Raw genomic sequence first — 21179 nt, 5'->3', positions numbered from 1 at the left:
GGCTTCAGCGTATGTCACTGCGCTCAAGAATGAATGGGATTATTCTCATTTCCGGCATGCACTCTGTACAGATTGTGGCATTGTGGTCGTTCTGTGCCATAGCCCATACTCGCCTACACTGCTGTGTGTGTGCCCCCACGCGCGTGTGCACACACACACACACACACACACACACACACACACTCAGTCCTTGCTTCAGTTCCCCTCCTTCCCTCTCCCCAACCGCTCTCTCCTGAGAGGACCCAGTGTTGGGGGAAATCCTGTGGTCGCTCCGATTGTCATCTCAACTGTCTGGCGATGGAGACATCTCTGGTGTTAGTCTATATTCAGACTCGGAGTCATACCTCACTCTGTGCTTCCTCCCTCACTTAACCATCATGACGCATTGACGCAGCAGCTCCCATAGCTAGCCAGCAAAGAGTATGTCTTTGTTTGTATTATGTATTCCATAACCACATGAACCCTAGTCTGGGCATTGTCATAATATAGGGGAACGTTCAGTGAAAATAGCGTCAAAGCATTGTAGAGCTCGTAGATTGGCTATTTTCACCAAAGAGATTTGGTATAATGGGGGGAAAAAACGAGGCGGACAAAAACAGACCCCTGGGGTTCAGTGAATTTTGAGTTTAAGTGGTTAACCAATTTCAACCTGGCATCTTTATTTTGGGCATGTCATTATAGACCAAAACAACCCTATTTGTGCTGTGGTAATTTTGTTTTGGTAATTGTTGTCTGCTTGCTGTGATTCACCAGACTATGTTTTTTTCTTTCTGTTAACTAAATATTTGCTTCTATTCAATGGAGAAAATCAGGATAGTAAATTATGTATCAAATCAAACTGGTATTTGTACTTTTCCAGTTACTGTCAAAGTGTCGATAGAATTCCCCCAGATATCTATCTGTCTGTGTATTGACGTGTTTAACTTTATTCACATTTGTCAATGTCATTGTATGCAGACTTCTTATCACTCACTCACTGCCTCCTATTACCCACAACTCACAGCATTGTCTTGAATAATTGGTTTTCTTACCTCATTAAGGACACACACACACACACACACACACACACACACACACACACACACACAGTTTATATACAAACTACTAGTTTGTGTAGAGGGACAGGAAACGAAGGGCAGACAGTCATGCAAGACAAGTTGGGGGTGGGATTTGAACCTGGGTTGTTTCACTAACAATGAGGATAATGGTCTGTGCACTAGCTACCAGCCACCTCGATAATTAGCTTTTTACACAGTTTCCCCCCCATAAATATTGAATTTACTGACATTTTGAGATAATTATCTTCCATATGTTTGCTCCTGGTCAGGATGCTCGACCTTAATTGCTTTGCTGAATGTCCATCTGTTTCCTTAAGTGCCTTATTTGAGCAAATATGTTTACCAGTAGCGATAAAAATGTGTGCTGTTAAGGAAATGCAGTTGAAACTCGACACAGAATCATTTCCCCGAACATAGCCGATCTACAAGCTCACAACGTAGCCTGGGGTCCACCTATGCTTTCTATATCATAGCCATAGGCAGCTCCCGGCACTGCCGGGAGAATCTAGACGCAGCTGTGCGACATGAGACTTGAGAGACACATGTGTGCATCAATTTAACAAAGGTGCAGACGATCAGAAATCAGCAGAGAGTGATCGACGTTTGCGCTACTCTATGCCGAATTGAAGTGGACTCGCCCCCAGACTTCTTTCTTTTCTCCCTGGAAATAAAAACGTCTAGGTTTCCGTGGCTACTCACAACGTGACACGTTGTGCGCTTGTAGATCTACTAGTGTTTTCACAGAATGTTCACCAGCCACATTCCCCCCCCCCCTATTTTAAACAGTATTTGTCTGCACGTTACTGGAAGTGAGATAACAGGGAATCAGTGTTGGCGATCACCTAGCCGTCTTGTCTCACAGTCAAAACAAGGGCCTGTCCCATCGCAGCCCTCAACACTAACTCAATCAGCCTATCGCTGAGGTCACTGTGCTGGTAACCCTTATCTGCTACTGACACTGTTTGGCAGCTGTGCTGATGTGGTTCCCTTTGCCAGCTAGAGGGTTTCCCCAGCCTTTATTTAATTTAATTTTGTGGGAGGATGAGACCAGAGTTACCATAACATTTCCTCAACATTCTTACTTTTGCCTTCTCTACTTCTACTTTCTAGTTTATGTGCAATGTGCATCAGTGAACACAAAGTATCTCCCAATCCTTGGGTATCAAACTCCTTAGTTGCCATGTGTCAAGTTATCGTGCTGCCCTCTTTTAGGGCATCCTTTCTCTGACGCATATTATTAAGAAATTATAATTATCTCTGGGGTCATCATGTGATCTAGTCAGACTTTTCAGATCCCAATGAATTGGCTATCACTATCTGCCTCTCACAGTTTGCAGGCCCTGGGTAGGTAGACTGGCAGATTTGTCTAATTCCTGTTATTTTATTGTATATATTTATTGTCTTGATGAATTGAGCACAATGGATCACAATGGCAACAAGCCCCCTAGAGATTTTTGTGTTTAGCATAGCTTTTTGACTTTATTGCTGTGATGCTAAAACAAACAAGTATTCAATCAATCACTCAATCAATGTTTCTAGCTAAACGGAAGATACATTGTCTGTATCTATCTCTAGCTCTAACCAGCTCAGTGGCCTTGTGGTTAGAGTGTCTGCCCCAAGATTGGAAGGTCGGGGTTTCATTGCTGTCTGCGACTGCGACATACTAGCATCATGTCCAAGAGGGTGTACTTGTACATCAAGCTACAGAAACAGGAGATCGGCAAAGGCTTGTTTAGCCATCTAATAGAAGAGTTGCGATATTGAGGGGGCAGAAAACAGCCCGGTCGTGGTTCATGTACTCGTGCGAGCCCATAGACTGCAATGCATTTCATAAACTTCCGGTTATCCCAATGCTCAATAGAAGAGCTGCCATTGGACTGGACCCATGAAGTGAACAGAGTTTGCGTAACTCTGTCTTACTTTATGGCTCTGCTTACCTCTGCTTCTTCTTCTGTTATACTTTATCTTCTGCTCCTACAGTTGTGAAGATCCCCCCACCTCAGCCTGTGCCCAGCCTATCTCTCCATATTATGAATAAATGTTTGGAATTTAGAATTTTGTTCATAGGCGTAGCCAGAATTATAAACCTTTGAGATCAGAGATAAAAACATTGTATTGGGGACACATTAAAGTTCTCTAGGATCCACTTGAATGATCATCCATGCTGTGGATTCCAGAAACCACTACATTGGAAATGGTTCAACATCTGTTCAACTGTTATTTTGGGCATGTAGTACAAGCTGCATCGCACGCTTGTAGATCGGCTATTTTCACTATTCGTCATACAATAAAGTATATAAGGCTTAGTCATCTTTTCTTATTTTATTCTGATGAGTGCTCTAGAAACAAAACAAAAAACAAAAGCCGGACTACTATCACCTCGGCCCTGCCCCTTTCTGTGTCCCGTTTCCCAGTCTCACCGAGCAATTTTGCAATAACCTCCCCAGTTCCCTTTCCCTATGCAGCGTAATTCATTTTTCAGCGGTCACATGTGTCTTCTTAGTCCTGCTTGGAGCACGGAGGCAGGTCTCAACACGCCCAAGCCATAGCCAGATGCATATTTTCAGGATGCTTTTGGTTACAAGTCCCAGCACTGACACCTTTCTTCTGAAGGTTATAATTAGTAGCCGGGCTAGTCTTATCCACCCGTGGGGACTGGTTGCGGCCTAGAAAGAAGGTCTGTTGTGTTGCGCTGCAGTGGAAGGTGTGTAGTCTGTGTGTATGCAGACTATGCACCTATCTATACCTGTATATCTTTCGATCTGGGGATGGCGTGACAGAATTGCAGCCACTTCTCGACACCTGTAAACATGTGATGCGAGTGACTGACAATAATTTTGTGTTGAGTTGCTATAGCATTTCAGTCCCATCCATTTATTTTGGGAGCAGAAAGTGGTAATTTTGTGGTTGGTTCAGATTTTGGCGACGCTAGGCTGCCTGCCAATGATGTGCAGCCTACATGATGGCCCTACACATTACTGTTACGTCTCTTTGGAAGTTGTGGTACATCAGAGGCCACTTGCAATAGAAAAGTGGACATAAAACTGAGGACTGTCACAGTATTGGTCAGGAATTTGACTTTATTAAATTATTGATGGATAGATTTCTTGTCGTTTTTGCTCAGTATTTCCTGCTTTTTGTTTTGACTGATCTCAGCACATGCGTGCGTGGCCACGTGGCGCGTGCACACACACAACTTGCTCTCCATTTATATGTCATAGGTCAAAGTAAAGAGTTTAATGGCTCCTGTGTGCTTTGATAAGCCACCTGCTGCGCAGCTACAGTGAACAGTCTGCTTCCAGTGACCACTGATGCTAGAAAAAGCAACTGATGTAATTTCCTCTCCAGCCTCATTCTGGTTTCCTGTCTGTGATAAATGACGGAACACAGTTCTCACTGGTCTTACTGAAATTCAAAGTTCATTTTGCATTGAGTTACGTTAAAGAATCACTTTGGAACCAATTTTGGGATCTACAGATTAAGTATGTGTTTCAGTATATCTGATATCTCCTCTTTGATATTGCTATGCATCAAACTTGGATGTAAGCATTAGTCATTTTTATACATTTTGCATCTCTACTCATGTTCCTCAATCTCCATACCAGTGATTGACCAAACTTCATATATCACTCATTGCCTATCGCTAGCCCCACCCATCCACTACCCGATTAGGTTAAAACGAACCATGCAGTATTAAGTATATACGGTGAACTATTCTTATAAAACAAAACAGAATTTGAATTGTGTTGAACACGAAGAGAGCTGTAATGCTGTTTTTTTTCCTTCTTCTCATCCGTCTGTCATTGTCCCTCTCCATGGTCCCCCTCACCAGCCCCAGGTCTTTCCTGTTGGCCCCAGCCTGGGCACACCTTGCTGGGTTGTTTCCCAGAGAATGAAAGGGTTGAGTTGAGCTTGAGTTACCGCTACCATGACACATATCGCTACAGGGAGCCTCCAGCCGGACACATCTTAATGCTGAATAGAGAGAGAACACCTGGGTCATCTGTAAAAGCAAATGCCACCCTTTTGTTTGTTTTCTCCCCAGTGATAGCATAGGGGGAGGAGAGTGTGTCTGTGCGTGACTGAGTGTCAATGTCAAGGTGATTTCCAAAAATGAGAACAAGTCCGCTCCTCTGATTGACTGAGTTAGTCAGAATCATGGTTACAACTATTGATTTGCTTCTCACTAGTTCTATTAATACTTTTTCGGTTCATTGATTAATTGAGTGAGAACGTTTTGTAATGTTGATAAATGTATTTATATCAACGGCAGTAAAATATTATTGTTTTAACTTAAGTCCTATTTAATATTTTGTCTTACAATGGTGTTGTGCAGCAATAGCGTAAATAGCCGCTCTTCGCGTTGTGAGCTTATTTTACCATATTTTAGAAAATCTATAATTTTATTTATGTCGTTTTGTTTTTCAAATCAATCGATTTGTTCGATTAACTGTTGCACCCCTAGTCAGAATTCAGTTCCCATTCGTTCAGTCCTCAATTGCTCTCATCTGTTTGTGTGCCTATTTAAGCTCTCAAGACTCATTCGCCCCAAACGTGTTGGTTAATTTCCAGCACGAGTGACCCCAGAGGGGATAAAACGTCTCAGCATTTGCAGTGGCAGTGCTGTGCATTCTGCTGGTTGTAGGGACATGGTGTGCACTGACAATTTATATAGACACTCTAATTGTCAGACAGACAGCATGAGCAAACCCAGGATGAGTGAGGTCAGTGTGAAACTTGAGCAGTGGCATGTTTCATGGGTATGCAACAGAATTCTTATGACATGTTGGCGTGATATCAGGTCTTAAACTGGTCCAGCCATTTAAAAGAATAATGAATTGGGTTTCATAATCTTTTAGTTATACAAGAAATATAATTTCATAGTATTTCATTTGTCAAAACCACATACTGTATGCGCTGAAGCATTCTTACCCACATTACTATTTTTGGTCATATATAGGTGAACATTTTCACAGATTGTAAAAATAAATAAATAAAAATAGCAGATCTGCAAGCTCATGATGATGCATTGTGACCTTGTCGTTTTTTAGAGCTTGCTTATGCCTGTGTTTTCTTCCTTACCATGCATATCACTTGGACACAATGTCATGGGTGTGTGACCTGTGGTGTGTGTCGCATGTCCCCTCTATCTCCACTCTGCTGTCTAATAAAACAAAACAAAAATAAATCTATTCTAAAATTAGCTTTTAACTATATTACCTGATTGTGTAACGGTTCCCTGCTGTCCACATGTCATCTTATAACGGCATCATCCCCTGCTTTCAGCCTGACATGGCAGCCTGTGTCTTTGATGGCTGCCGGAGGCTGTGCTTGTAAAGTCATTTGTTCCTGGGAACAAGGAGCAAAGGTGTCTACTGGCTGTAAAGAACAGCAGGTTTGCACAGCTGTCTGTCTGTTTCACTGGTGGTCACCCACAGCCTGTTGCAAGCCAGCCGTGATGTACATTGTGATTTAAATCAATTTCTTATTCAGTTACTACATTATTGTACTTCAATCATGTTTTATTAACTTGTTTATTTAAAGTTTCTATGGTTCACGTCTAAACCTAGGCTAAAGTGCTTAATTGGTACATATGTTAAGCTACTGTTTGTCTAGACTCTAGATGGTCTCATTGTTGAGATTATTACAGCTGAACAAAGTCCCCAAAACGTAGCTATGTTTCAATAAAACATTTTAACAACTTAAACCCTTATATTTAGTTCAAAAAGGTCCCTGAGGGCTCAATACTTGGTCCACTCATTTTTTCTTGACTTATTGACTGGAGTAAGCTCACAACCCGATGCCTTTTGAACTTGTAGATCAGCTAGTTTCGCTAAACGTTCACCCCAGAATAGGGACATTAGGGTAGTGGTGCAGATAGCTGAATTCCTTGGCAAAGTGTGTGAAATCCCCCCCCCCCCCCCCACACACACACACACACACACACACACACACATAATTCATTTTCATTTCACTTCACATTCATTCATGGAGAAAGGCATTCTCTACTGCTGGTTGCATGATGCTGCCGTCATCTCACTGTTGTTATGACAGCTATCGGTGTGACTGTTTGATTGGTATCAGGCCACTTCTGACAACAGCAGAGGCACATTCCAGCTCTCTGTGCATCTGTCATTCAGTGAAAAAGACACCCCCAGCCAGCAGATATATTGGCCTGGTTCTGTATTGACTGTTGCAAGGCTTTTCAAATCTTCTGCTATCTGTCCTGAACAAAGTCCATATATTTGCTTGCAGAAACCATGCAGCCAAAGGTTCATTCTATAAATGTTTATCTCCATATTTCGTCTTTTACTGTTTTTAATATATGAATGCCCTTTAAAATGACAGGGTCATACAAAAGTAACAAAAATTATCCTTTGGAAATTGGAACACAGGTTATTTTTTCCATTTCACGGTTTTGGACATACAAGGTTTTCCAACCAAAAGCAAAGATATTCTAGCAGTAAAAAACCCCAAAATAAATAAATTAACAGAAGATATATTACAATCTATACATTTTGACCAATATCATTTCAGAACCGATATATTGGTCGGTACTACCAACACGATATTGGTCTGGCCTGGCTGTACTTACATGTGTAAGCCCAGTTTCACACAGGCTTCTTTGATACTGCTTCGTATTTATCTACAATTGATATGTTTAAAAGGTTGTGTTGACACAGGGTTGTGTAAATCAACTTGTTTGCCATGTGGGTTGAGTCTGCTGATATGCCCGTCTGAAGGATCCTTTGATGTGAACGAGAACGCTTCCTGTACAGAAAGCAGAACCCGGGCCAAGTCTGGGCTCCTCTGCTTGGAACACCTTTTCTCACGTTGTCTCGCCGGGCCATGTTTTCCCCAGCAGTGCTGTGGCTGTTTACTGTTTAGCACGGATGAACCCATATCCAAAGACAAAATGGAGCATAGAAACCGACTTCTTTCACCCATAGTTGCTCGTTATTATTTTGGGGAAAAGTCATGATTGACAAGTCTGCGTCAGCCATTGAAGTTTCTTTAAATTTATTCATATAATTGTGGATGGCCAACTGGCCATAAGAGAAAGCAATTGTTGCCCATCCTGTTTGCAACATAGGACTTTGATTTCACAAATTAGCCTACTTTACTACATCACTGAAATATTCTCTATTCGGCCCCACGAGTCAGCACAAAGCAGGCAGTGGGCTGAGACGGTTGACTTTTCCCAGCTATTACTCAGGGAAACTCTTGCATCACATAGGAGGAGCTAGCAAGACAGCAGCCTGGTGGTGAGGCAGCTGACAGTTCCTAAAATTGAGTTTAGTTAAAAATAAAAATAAAGGGAGAGGGAGAGTTGAAAGGTACAGGATGTGGAAATCTGTTTTCATAATTATATGCAAATATTGAATAAATAATATGTTTTTGTACACTCCTACTGTTTAGCAGCGGCTACAATGTTGACCACCTCATTAACACACATCCCAGACAACGTCCAGCCATATGCTGTGGTTTGACCCAGTTTTGTTTTGTGTTTAGTCCATGCTGCTTTTTGGTTTGTTAATATTTTGGGCACATCCTGTTTGTGTGGTTACCACAGCCCGACACACATTGTTCAGCTTTAAGGCCTCTCCGACCATGTCTGCCCTCTTATTAGTGTGACAGAGGAGAGATGGGGAGAGAACACTAAAGAACAACATATGAGGAAGAGAGGGGGTGAGACAGATTGAGAATTTGAGATGGAAGAAAAAAAGATAGAAAGGGTGGTTTGCGAGTGGAAAAGGGACGGGGGTGATGATGGGAATGGACAGATGACAGCAGTGGGAGTTGTGAGGAGACAGAAAGAGATAAAGGAGACATGCATGCAGGGACAACTTGAGGTCAGCATGGTGGATGTGGGGTTACGAGCAGATGGATGTGGGGCAGTTACGTATGTAGACAGAGAACGTCTCTTTGGGAATCCTGGAATTGCTGGTGCGCACTGTAGCATTAAACCCAATTTAATGCTCCAACGCATGTTTACATTCTCTGTAAGCGATTCCCAACCCCCACAATACAGAGTTTCAGTTCTTATCAATGATTTAATAACATCTCCCTGATGGCTAAGATGACATACATCATACATGAGAGTACACATGTTTGGGCGCTCATGTTGGTGTGTTTGTGTGAAAGTGTGTGTTTGAAAGGGCGTGTGTGTATGTGTGTTATTTGTATTTTTTGGGGGCTGGCTGGTTCTCTGGTGAGATTGCCTCCCTTACACATCTGTTGGGAGAACCCCTGGCTGTGACATGAAGGGGCCCTGGTTCAATTTCCATCTGTAATTTGGGTAATTTAGTGGATGTTTTAAGCTACTTGCAGTTAAGACTGCAAGTAGCTTTTTTTTATTTTGTTTTTGAAGTGCCCCTCACAGTAAAATCCTCTGTGTTCATTTAACTTGGGGTGTAAAAATGGATCTGTAAGGATCCATTTATAGTATACACTGTCGAAGTTAAACTTTATCTGGGGATTTTGCTGTGTGGTGCTTAGTCACTTTCCTTTTAGGGAGTGAGTGGGTTATTGCAATCGTCCAGCCTCGATTTCCCTTTGATAACCTTGGTGTGCTATTTATTCAGCCGTCACTCAGTTGTATTTATATGTAGTTTGTTTAACCAGGAACACACACACACACACACACACACACACACACACACACACACACACACACACACACACACACACACACACACACACACACACACACACACACACACACCTGCCTTTGAAATAAGGCAGCTTTTGTTTAGGAGAGCCCAATGTATTTTTACCTACAAATGTTGGCCATTTAAAAGGCCTGGAACTTAGTTTGCTTCACTTAATACACTTCCCAAAAAGAAGATACAATTGTCGTACTAATACATTAGTTTTGTTGTATTTGGATTTTTCCCCCTTCCTTTCTATAGCATTTCCAGCCTGTCTACTTCCTGGTACAGTCTGTCTGGAAGCATTTATGAGCAAAAATGTGTTTCAGCTTTTCACTGACAAAATGTTCCTAGATCGATGGATTTCTGGGATCTATCGGGTAGTAGTTGCTGATTGATTGATTGTATTAATTTAATTGATAATTAAAAGAAAATCACCTTAAATACCAAAAATAGTAGATCTAGCTTGACTTATGAGTGACTTGAAGTTCAGCTGTTTCGCTATTTTTATAGCAATGTATAAAATAGGGCTTAATTGATGTTCATATATTTAAAAAAAAACTTATTTGATTCATCGCAAAGATAAATCGACACAATAATCTCTAAAGGTGCGTTCAGACTTCGATGGTTAGAGCGGCGCCAAAGTCAATGCAAATGTATGAATGAATGAACCATTGTAAAGCGCTTTGAGCACTTGGAAAAGCGCTATAAAAATGCAATTCATTATTAAAGACAAGAAGTTGCGCGAACGAGCGTGGCACAAACGGTTCGTACCGAGGCGAATATATATATATATATATATATATATATATATATATATATATATATATATTCAGGAATGAACGCAGTTTAAGAGTGATAGTTGAAATATCCCTGAAGAGTTTCTAACACATGATAAATATTTAATCAAGATCCTCTTAGCATCAAGTAAAAAAGCAATCACACAACGCTGGTACCAACAGGACCCATCAATGGATGGACATTATTGAGGAACTGTATTCTATGGAAAAACTAACATTCATACTGAGACTACAAGAGTATAAATTCTATAAAAAATGGGAAAAGTGGGCACGGTGGCACAGTTGGTAGTGCTGTCGCCTCACAGCTAGAAGGTCCTGGGTTCGATTCCCGCTGGGGACGCTGTGGGCACTGGCGGCGTGTTCCCTCCTCCGCGTCATCAGTGCCCATACCCGAGGCGGGGGTCGGCGAAAGGGCCTTTCTGTGTGGAGTTTGCATGTTCTCCCCGTGTCCCCTAGGGTAGATACCCTCACAAAAACATGCAGTAATCCTGGTCTCTAAAACTACCTCCCCCTGGCCAGCCGGGGCGCCTGATGGAGGGGAAAGGAACTGGTCGGAATAACGTGTCCCTTCCACGCGCTACGTCCGGCCGGGGAAATTCCCCTCTGTCAGGTGAAAAGAAGCAGCTTGGACTCCTCATGCATAGAAGGAGGCATGAGGTCAGTGTGTCAAGTGTAGTGCCCAGGATTACATTAGATAATTGGCACTGGGTGAAAAGAAAACTGGGTTACAAAATCGGGGGATAAAAAATGGGAAAAGTGGAATCTCCTCTCTCAGCCTAGCGATATTGCAATAGAATTTTATTGAATGTTTATTGTAATATGAAAAATGCAGCTTTTTCTTTTACTTTTTGTCATTTTTCTTTCCCGTATTGTCTTGTTAGTTGAGTTTTTGTTTGTGTCTGTTCTTCCTTCAATAAAAATTAAGTGGGAAAAAAAAGAGTGATAGTTGATAGTCACAGTCCTAGTTGCTGAGCCTGGCTTGACTTGGCAGTGAAATTCCTGCTGACACAGTGGCATTATATGACTGACACTGACATCAGTCATTTTAAATTGGAAGAACAAGGCTCATGTAACAGTAATTCTAGCAGCATATTTCCTATGAAGTCAGGCAAAGCCAAGTTGTTTTTTGGTGAGGTATTCATCCCAAAAAAGAGCACAGGGGAAAAACACAGCCTCGTACTCTCAAACCACGTGACCTCGTACGGAAATTACAAGCCGCTGAAAATTTTGCGGGTTGGATTCTGAGCTCCAAAAAGGAAAAAAAGAGCGCCATGTGATCCAGAATTCCTCGAGGCTTTGTACATGTGAACGACAAGTATTCATTGACCATGTGATGACGCTAGGGAATAAAGTCACCCGTAGTCCCTTTAGTCATGATTGGCCCTATATGACTCTTGCAGCTTCAGAAGCTATGGCCACACGTATGGATTGCGTTCATTTTCCAATGGAGGGTCGGTCTTCCCTCCTTAGCTGGAAGAACTCCCTGGCCCACATACGAGGTGTGAAAAGTCCATCTCCTTCAGCAATCCTGCCATGGTCAGAGTGAGAGGAAGGCCATTCCAAGGTCTCTCTACAGTACACCCCAACTGTTAACTGGGAACCACTGATCTCTCTCTCCCTCTCTCTCTCTCTCTCTCTCTCTCTCTCTCGGTCTCTCTCTCCTGAAGGCGGCATTTTTGTGTCGTTACCTCACTGTGGTTGTAAATAATCCCTGTTATAGCTTCCAGATGTCGTCCGTCCCACTCTGGAGCTGGAACTGGGTTTGGGTTGGAGTGCAGTACGGATGTAAGGGTTGGACACTTACTGTAAGTCCCAACTGCTGACTGGAGGGCCTGGGAATGAGATGCTCTCCTCTCCCTCCCACACTATCTCTCTCTGTCTCTCAGTCTCTGTCCTCATTTCACTCACCTCGCCACCTAAAAGGTTCATATAATATTTTCTGAATCATCTTCTGTCATCCCGTCTGCGCTGAGGAAGTCATTGACATCCCTGGCTTAGCTTCTCTCTCTCTCTCTCTCTCTCTCTCTCGCTCTCTCTCTCTCTCTCTCTCTCTCTCTCTCTCTCTCTCTCTCTCTCTTCCTTGTTGCTATACCTATTCTTAATTTATTTTCCTCCTATTTTGTTCTCACCCTCCCTCCCTCACTCGTGCTTCAATTCCAGTGCTGCTGTACTTGTTTCAAGTAGTGAGTGGAAAGCAAATATACATTTGGCACATGTGGGTGCTTAGGAATGGGGTACCATGGGTTCCATCATACATACAGCAGCTATTAATCACGCATCGTCTACTCTACACATACACTCGCACACACACATACAAACCATATGTCTTCAGTTGTGTGGTACACACACTACTCACTACATAACTGACTTGCACACACAGGCATGTTTGGACACACACACACACACACACACACACACACACACACACCCTGTTTTATACTTGGACTTATAAAAGCAAAAGTACAGCCTATCTTGTAATGCTATAAGCTCACAGCATGATGCAATGTGGTGTGTTATGAGCTTGCAGATCGGCTCAGTCATGAAACAACAACTCACGCACACACACACATACACACAAAACGCACCGCATGCATTTTTGTGCTACAGTATACTAGTATACTATCGTACATGCGTAGTACGTGCCAAAGAGTCCGATATTACTGAGAAAAGCACATCATGGAAATGGCCCAGGGTGAGGCTTGGTCATGAGCATTGAGCATATCATTTGGGGTCTAGTTGCTAAGTGAACCCGCTTGCCCGTTGTAACCAAGTTTCACACAAAAATGGCTGAGAGTTCTCTGCTCGGTATGGAGTGAGATGGCTCTGATAACCACTCCGCTGTTTTGGGCCAAACCAGTCTGGCTGTGTGTGGATTAGCTGGCTTCACTCGTGTTTTTCCAGTTTCACTACATCCTAGGGAGGTGTGTGTGTGTGTGTGTGTGTGTGTTCAGAGTTAAATTAACTGAGGATTCTACTGTGCGTGTATTTTGTACATGGAAATTCTGTGAGTGTGTGTGTCGACTCAACAAAGCACAGCAGTGCATTTAGCTTTAAGTGACTGACATGTCATCTTGTTCCAATTTTTGGCTCTCCAGCGGTACGCATCAAGTCGGTTTCAGTGCTCTTGCAAAACCCTCTCTCAACAACACAAAGAGCCCCAGTCACTTCCAAAAGCTCCCATTTCCACCTTCCAAAAGCATTGCCACAGGCTTGCGCCACGCCTCGACATAGCGACCGTTGCTATGTTTGGGCCGGCTTGTATATTTTGATTGTCGATAGCTCTTTGTCAGAGAGTTGTAATGAAGGCCCGCGGTGTTGCAATCAATCTAACTCGGCCATAAGAACGCACGCAGGCATTGTTCACTGGCTACAAGTCTGTAAGACATGCAAGTGGAGACAGCTTTTGTTTGAGTAACAGCGTTTTTATATATTGACCCAGGCAGCAGCGAATTGAAATATGCGTCTTGCAGGCCTTTTTCCAAAACACACATACACTCTATCTCTATCTCTCTTAAAGTTATCTTAAATACAACTTAACATTATTAGTCAAATCTAGCAAAAGTATATTTCTCACCTACAACATTGTTGCTCAACCACTCCTTGTATTTGAGGATATAAATGAGTCAAAAGCAGGGTTGACTTTATATCTGTGTAAAAATCTCTGAACTGTGTCTTATCAGTGAAACTGTCAGTAATTATATCATGTGTATTAATTGCAGAAATACTGTAGATCAGGGGTGGTCACTTCTTTTTGATCTACCAGTTGATCAGATTGGACTATTGAGGTGATCAATTGAGTTAATCAAAAACTACTTATTGACCGTTTGATTCTCCCCAGATAGTCACAATGCCTTATTGTTCATAGTTGTCATTGTTTGTTAGTTTTTATTATTAACACATAAAACACCATTGTCGTTGATCTACGGCAATTAATAAATGTTAAGCTTAACGCCAATGCCGTAGATGTACGGCAATTGGTCTTTTATAGTGCTTATCTTGATTGATCAAGTCGTAATACTCACTTTAGCTTTGCGTGTGTGTGTGTGTGTGGGGGTGTGCGCGCGCATATAAGCATCTGTCTTCTGTCTTGATACTGTAAGCGTACGATTGTGCGCATGCATCCCTGTGTTTGTGCGCGTGTGCTTTGTTGTAGACAGGGCCCATGATGGCTTCCAAGGTTTGGAGATGAAAGGCTGTTTGTATCTGCTGGGTTTAGTTGAGCTCCTGAATCAGAGCAGAGCTACTAATCAACTCTCGTCTCTCTGCGCTCTCTCTCAGGCCCCTACATCCCTGAGAACAGTGACAACGTTGGCACTCAGACTTGCAGTGAATTAGCTTTGGTTTGTGTATCAGAAAACATACAATAGATACTTAATGACCACTTAGTTAAAATAACATTATGCACATCCTTATGTAGCCATATCTTTTCTCCTTTTTATCAGGTTTTGTCAGGTGTGCCGACAGAAGCAACCTTGAGCATTGTGTAACTGTTAAAAGACATACAATACAATAAATCAATATATACAGCTAGAACATTTAGGCACATTTTTCCTGTGGTCAATTAGTACTACTAGACTGGTGGCCAGTCTATGATGACATCAGTACTATGATTTAATCAGTCCCCCCTATGGGCTTATCTGTCTGTATTTATGTATGATTAACTGATCACAATGTGTAATTGATAATTGAGTATCCATGCTTTGCCAACCGGATACATACCAGATTTGTAATCACCACAGGGATCCAGCGTATTCAATAACACAATATTGCCAGTGATTATAACCTCCCAGTCGTTACTCCTTACCAGATCAATTCACCTGAGGGGGAAGAGGTGATGAGTTGCTCTTCCCATTGGCACCAGCCTTTGTGCCTGATGTCGCAGAGTATATTGACCAGCTTAACTTTGGACTGACAGCAGAATAGGAAACCCTCCAGCCAGGGCCACGATCTTGGCTCGAATTGTCTGTCTGTCTTGATGCCTGTACTATTGTGCCAGTTATTGTCATCCATTAGGGTGAATAGCTTGTCCTGCACTGAAGCAAAGTACTGAGCACTGGATACTCATTATGTCAGAGTGCTATGACTTGTAAACCTGATAATAGCAGATCTACAAGCTCACAAATCGATGCAGTGTCGCATCGCAACGTGGGCTTTTGGATCTGCTATTGTCAGTCATGTATACAGTAAATTAACAATTAGTTTCTGTGGCTATGGGCTAACTTTGCTAGCCTTATCCTCCTCAGGATTGATTTTATAATACATAATTGTGCAAACGTTTGATCATATTTTGCAATGCCTTCATGACAGAGATTCCAAGAGTTCCTGTGAAATTTAACATGTCGTGTTAGCCAGTAGCAAATCATGAGAAACTTTTGACATTCTAGTTATTAATTGTATTCTGGCCTACAAAGAAATATGGCAGTAAATCTGTTGTTTGTTTTAAAAGCCAGGAATAGAGAGTACAGTACAGAGCTAAACGACAAACAATAATCCCATTAAATGACATTTAATGATGTATTATGGACTATGCACTCATGTACCAACCATACCTTTGCCTTGACAGGACATACATCTTGAAGTGATCTTTCTGAGTCATTAGTCCTTAATATACGGTACTTTAATATGAATATACCAGTTTTGTTAAAATAATTATAATAATAAATCGCAATCTCATTTTCAGGGTTGAATCTGTGTCGCTTGTAATTTTCTCCCTGTCAACTCCCCAATTTTGTTCCTCTGTGACTGTGTACCATAAACAAAATGTCAAAATCTCTTGGAAAATGGCCACATTTCAGCAAGGAACAAGCAACATTCTATAAAGAAAAGATTCTTCTGAATTGGAATTGGTACTTAAACCAGGGCGTTCGGTGCACCTTGTACCTTTAAGGTGATGAAACGCGCTTGAATGAATCATTTGACAATCTCCTGAATTCAACTTTTGTGTGACAGCACAATACTCAGTGTTCATTTAAATGGATGTAGAAATGTAAGACGTGGACCTATTTTTAAACACTTAAATTAACTTCAAACACAGATTGAGACAGCTATAAGAGACTAAAGCCTCATTTGTGGCACACCAATAATAGCCGAGCTCACAACGTGTTGCATCACAACGAAGTGTAAACTTGTAGATCGGCTATTTTCGGAGCTGGCCAACATACTACTGGATACTGTACTTCCAGGCTCTTAAGCTGATGGTTTTCTCTCCTAAAGCCTTTATTAAGCTGCTGGTGTCCTTGGGATTACAGACCTCACTGCACGCTGTCTCCGGCTTGGCACTGAAACTTTTTTGTTTGTGACATGTAGGTTACAATATTTAGCCTTATGACCTCATGAACGTCCTTTTAATATTACATTAACAAACGGCTCTCCTACGCACCTGATGCCTAAAACATGCCGGTGTGTAAAAAGCTCATTGTTCCAGGATTACAAGATGTAAAATTAAGTCAGCAAGCTCACTTTCCCGTGACAGGTGTTGCCACCATTCAGCCTAGGCTCTGGGATCACTGAGCGCTGTGTGTGTGTGTGTGTGTGTGTGTGTGTGTGTGTGTGTGTGTGTGTGTGTGTGTGCGCGAGTGTGTGTGTGTGTGTGTGTGTGTGGGGGGGGGGGGGGGGTGTGTGTTATGCCAGGGGAGGGCAGAGCAAACACACACTGTGGTCTCCATTTGTGCTCCTCCAGTGCATGACCTTGGCATGGCTAGGCCTGTTGTCACTTGCGGTGGGAGAGAACAGAACAGGCAAGAGGCGGAGAGGGGAGCAACAGATTGGAGGGAAGAGAGGGAGAACAGGACAGGCAAAATGTGAGAAAAGGGGGGCGGGGGTGTCAGGGGGGTGGGGGTTGGGTTGCTCTCAGTGCCCTGTTTGTTTTATATCTGCAGGCCTTTCCCTTTTTTCACAGCAGGAGAATGTCTTTTTCCTGAACTGCAGAGGTTTTGTGAAGTCATGGCAACCAGACAGTGTTGGAGTGATGATTGGCCGATGAGGGATTGCAGAAAGGCCCCGACTGCCAGCTATTGGCTGGCGGTCAGTTTCCCACACACACGCACACACATGCACACACACATACACAGGCTATGTCGTAGGCATGGAGAAAACAGATGTTTGGAAAGTCACTGGAAATTGCTTCTTTTCTTAATAATTTATGCAAGTGTGTACGTCTAAATCATTTAAATGTTTAATATACACTTACGTAAAGGCCAATATAAAAAGGCAATGAAAACACTACTGGAGAATTGGAGATCATAGGTGCCAAGACTTCGCCCATCAATGAAAGTAATTACTATAAGAAATAACTTCCTGTGGATTCTACTTTGAAGAGATGGTTGACAAATAGTTTTAAACCGTTTTTACCTGGGCTCTACGGTTACTAGGAAATGTCCACTTGATGTTTGTTAACATTTTGTAGTAATGCAAATGGAAACAAAAGGCGTTGGCTTGCCAGTTGCCAGTATCCACCAGCTAGATAGCGACATTTTAGTTGATATGAAAAACAGAACTATCCCTTTAAACATATCTCCACAATGCTTCCCCCTCATCAATGCAGTATCAGCGTAACCAATTGGCTGACCTTGGTGAACCTGTGGCCAATTCAGGTTATCTTAGGCGTGCTTGTATCAAACCAGGAAGTGTTTGAAAGCTGCTCAACAAATGAGGGAAATGCTGAATTCATTGATGACAGAGATGCAATCTCTCATCTCCACTTAGCTTTTGTAAGAGAATGCCTGTGACTAACATGCCCACCCAGGCACTCGCACCACCCGTGACCTGAAAAGTCTGTTTTTATATAGACACACCAGTCTTTATCAGCATGGGTTGGAACTGAGAATGGTGGGGTTGTTGGTGGTATCCCAGATCAAGACTAGATTTCGGTCATTAGAATGCAAGTGAAATGCTGCTCGCATGATAAAACCACTTGCAAAAATCATAATGTAGTTTTTATGGCTGGGCTGCCTCATGTACACTATGTTTTATGGAAAACTTGAGAGTAATATGTCAGAAAATCTATTACTTAAATTCTGATTAATTCCTGATCTGTTATTATTATTATTGGTGCGGCTGTGGCTCAGGGGTAGAGTGGCTGTATGGCAACCACAAGGTTGCCAGTTCGAACCCGGGCTCCCCCAGAGTTGGTGTCGAAGTGTCCTTGAGCAAGACACTGAACCCCTAATTCCTCCTGATGTGCTGGTTGGTGCCTTGCATGGTTTCCGCCGTCAATAAATAAAAAATGGTCTGGTTTGTCCAACAATTCACTGCTATATGAATGAGAGACAAACACCTCTTCATTCTTCTTGGCTCTTGTTCTCTGTATTACTGTAAAGTTTCTTACAACATTCTATGAACTTGACATAACTGTTCTAGTTAAGGTAAATTAACAAATGCCTCATGTGAACATGGGGGTTGTACCCAATGGGGGTTTTGAAGAAAGTCTGATCTGATTTTAGTATCAACCTGACTGTGGTTCTGAAGTTCCTTGCGATTGATTGAAGTACAATCCTGACTGTGTGTTCTCTTCTTCTCTCTGCAGCCAAACCCTTCACCACCAAGGTGAAGCAGATGCGCCTGCACAAGGAGGACTTCGAGATCCTCAAGGTGATTGGACGAGGAGCCTTTGGAGAGGTAATCTACTTCCTGGGTTTTATTGTCTTACCAACGTTACCACAGAAACTTTGTAACATGACCGCAGAACAAATGATAACAATACACCACATAGTTCATGCCAAGAGGCCACAGTCCCTCCCTTTTGCCTTCTCCTCGTGAACTCACTAAACCAGCCTCATAGGTGACATTGCAGAGAATCTTCTAGAAGTTGCATTACAAGCAATTGAACTGTTTTGACATGATTTGAATAGGCTTTCCCTGAGATATATGATATGATTCGACAGGTTAATAACCCTGTCATGAAAATGCAGTTTCATTTCCGTCTCCACATTTAAAACTCATGGAGCAATTGAGCAAACATTGAGGATGGTCTGATGCTTTCTCTAGTCTGCATTTATATGCTTTCAGCAATTCCCCCATTCACACACGCATTCAAACACTGATGGCAGAGGCAACCATGCAAGGCACCAGGCTGCTCATCGGTAGTCTGTACCATTGCAGCTCTCAGTGCTGTGGTCAATTTTAACCTCTTAAACCCTATATACATTATTGACTGGGGTCCCCAGAGGTATATCCTCAGTCTACTCCTTTGCAAATCTCTTTGCATGTTGCAGCATGGTATGTTGTGAGCTTGTAGGTCTGCTATTTTTGCCAAATGTTTACCTATTTTCACAGAATGTTCACATTATGACATTCCCAGAATCGGGACGCTAGGGTTCATGTAGAGATTGTAGACCAATGAGAAGTGATCAAATTAAGACAACCATTTTCACTTCAGTGGTTCATTTCTCTTTAATAACACACTATTATGACATCATGAAGTGAAAGTAGCCATATGATGTCCCTTTCAAGTTATCATTTATAAAATGCACAGCATGTAGGAACCTGTTATTCTTGTTTGTTTACTTTTATTAAATGACCGTAATGCCCTATTTTGAGCTGTTTTTCTACAAGCTCACAACAACACATCACACTACACATCACACATCACACTATTTTAGCTATTTTTGTACATAGGGCTCAAGTGGTTCATAAATGGGAAGCTGTTTTTTTTCTTTTTCTTGGGGACCCCATGCAATGGCTTGGTGGACCACAAGTGCGTTGCTTGCAGACCCCAAGTTGAACCCCTTGGTTCTGGTGGTCCCCCCTGCTTGCATTCCAGCAGCAACTAGTATTAGTCTCGAGGCTTGAGCACCATGAGCATGATCCTACTTGTATGTCTGACTGAGTTAAACTTCATAAGCCCCCCTTTCACACTCTTATTACCCCAGGAAGAGAAATGAATTAGTGCAACTGAAACCATCTCCGCACTTAGTTTTCTTTTTTTTTTACCCCTTCACTGACTGCCCACAGGGAGGTTGAAATACTGTTGTCACTGGGTTTCAGCGAGTGATGTCAGTGCTGGGGAATGTTGGAGGGACAAGTAGCATGGTGCTCAGCCAAGTCTCTTACCTCAGAGCGGTGTACGCTTACATAACACCGGTGTCCAGGAAGCACCCTTGTGTCTTCAGTTTTTACCCCTTCCACTCCAGTTTCATTTCCAGCTCTCATATTAGCTGTCATTTCACATTGTGTTTCGTTATCGCAGAGCACGGCGCCTGACTAACCTATCGTCGCTCTGTCACGCGGAAGTGTCCAAAACCAAAACGGTTACTTTTCCATAAATTGAAAACGAAACCTGTGTGCCAATGGACCAAAAGTAGTTATTATCCACTTAAGCTCTTGTTGATACTTTTCATTGGTTAAATATTTATAAAAACCCACTGACAGACTTAACCACTTTGAACCTAATGTCTCTATTTTGGGTACCAGTATATCATTATAGGTAGGTATAAATAAATAAATCAAAAATAGAACAAAGCTTACAATGCTTTACATCGCTCAACTCATTCTAGCACAACGACACAAGTTATACAAGTAAGTTTAAAATAGGGCATTCATTTACTGTATAAAAAAACTTGACAAGATGATATATAGAGAAGGGATACAAGGTTTCTGCCAGACAGTATGCAACAGGCATTGGAAACGGGAGGAAAAGTTGACGCCAGGCACTGACTAAATGTTGGACCGTT

General features: G+C 42.2%; 1 protein-coding gene across 6 annotated transcripts in view; it reads left to right on the top strand.

The window, feature by feature from the left end:
• The window catches only part of cdc42bpab (CDC42 binding protein kinase alpha (DMPK-like) b), a 100457-nt gene that overhangs the window by 16314 nt on the left and 62964 nt on the right, over positions 1-21179 (top strand). For all 6 annotated transcript variants that reach the window (XM_080791639.1, XM_080791643.1, XM_080791638.1 and 3 more), the window contains exon 2: positions 19034-19125. In XM_080791639.1, coding sequence (XP_080647765.1) covers positions 19034-19125 — 92 coding nt within the window. The remainder of the gene's footprint in view (positions 1-19033; positions 19126-21179) is intronic.

Source organism: Protomyctophum bolini (assembly GCF_963924005.1).
Source record: "Protomyctophum bolini genome assembly, chromosome: 19".
Classification (NCBI taxonomy): Eukaryota; Metazoa; Chordata; class Actinopteri; order Myctophiformes; family Myctophidae; genus Protomyctophum; species Protomyctophum bolini.
The sequence above is the reverse complement of the archived record's forward strand: the minus strand, read 5'-3'. Positions and strand labels throughout refer to the sequence as shown.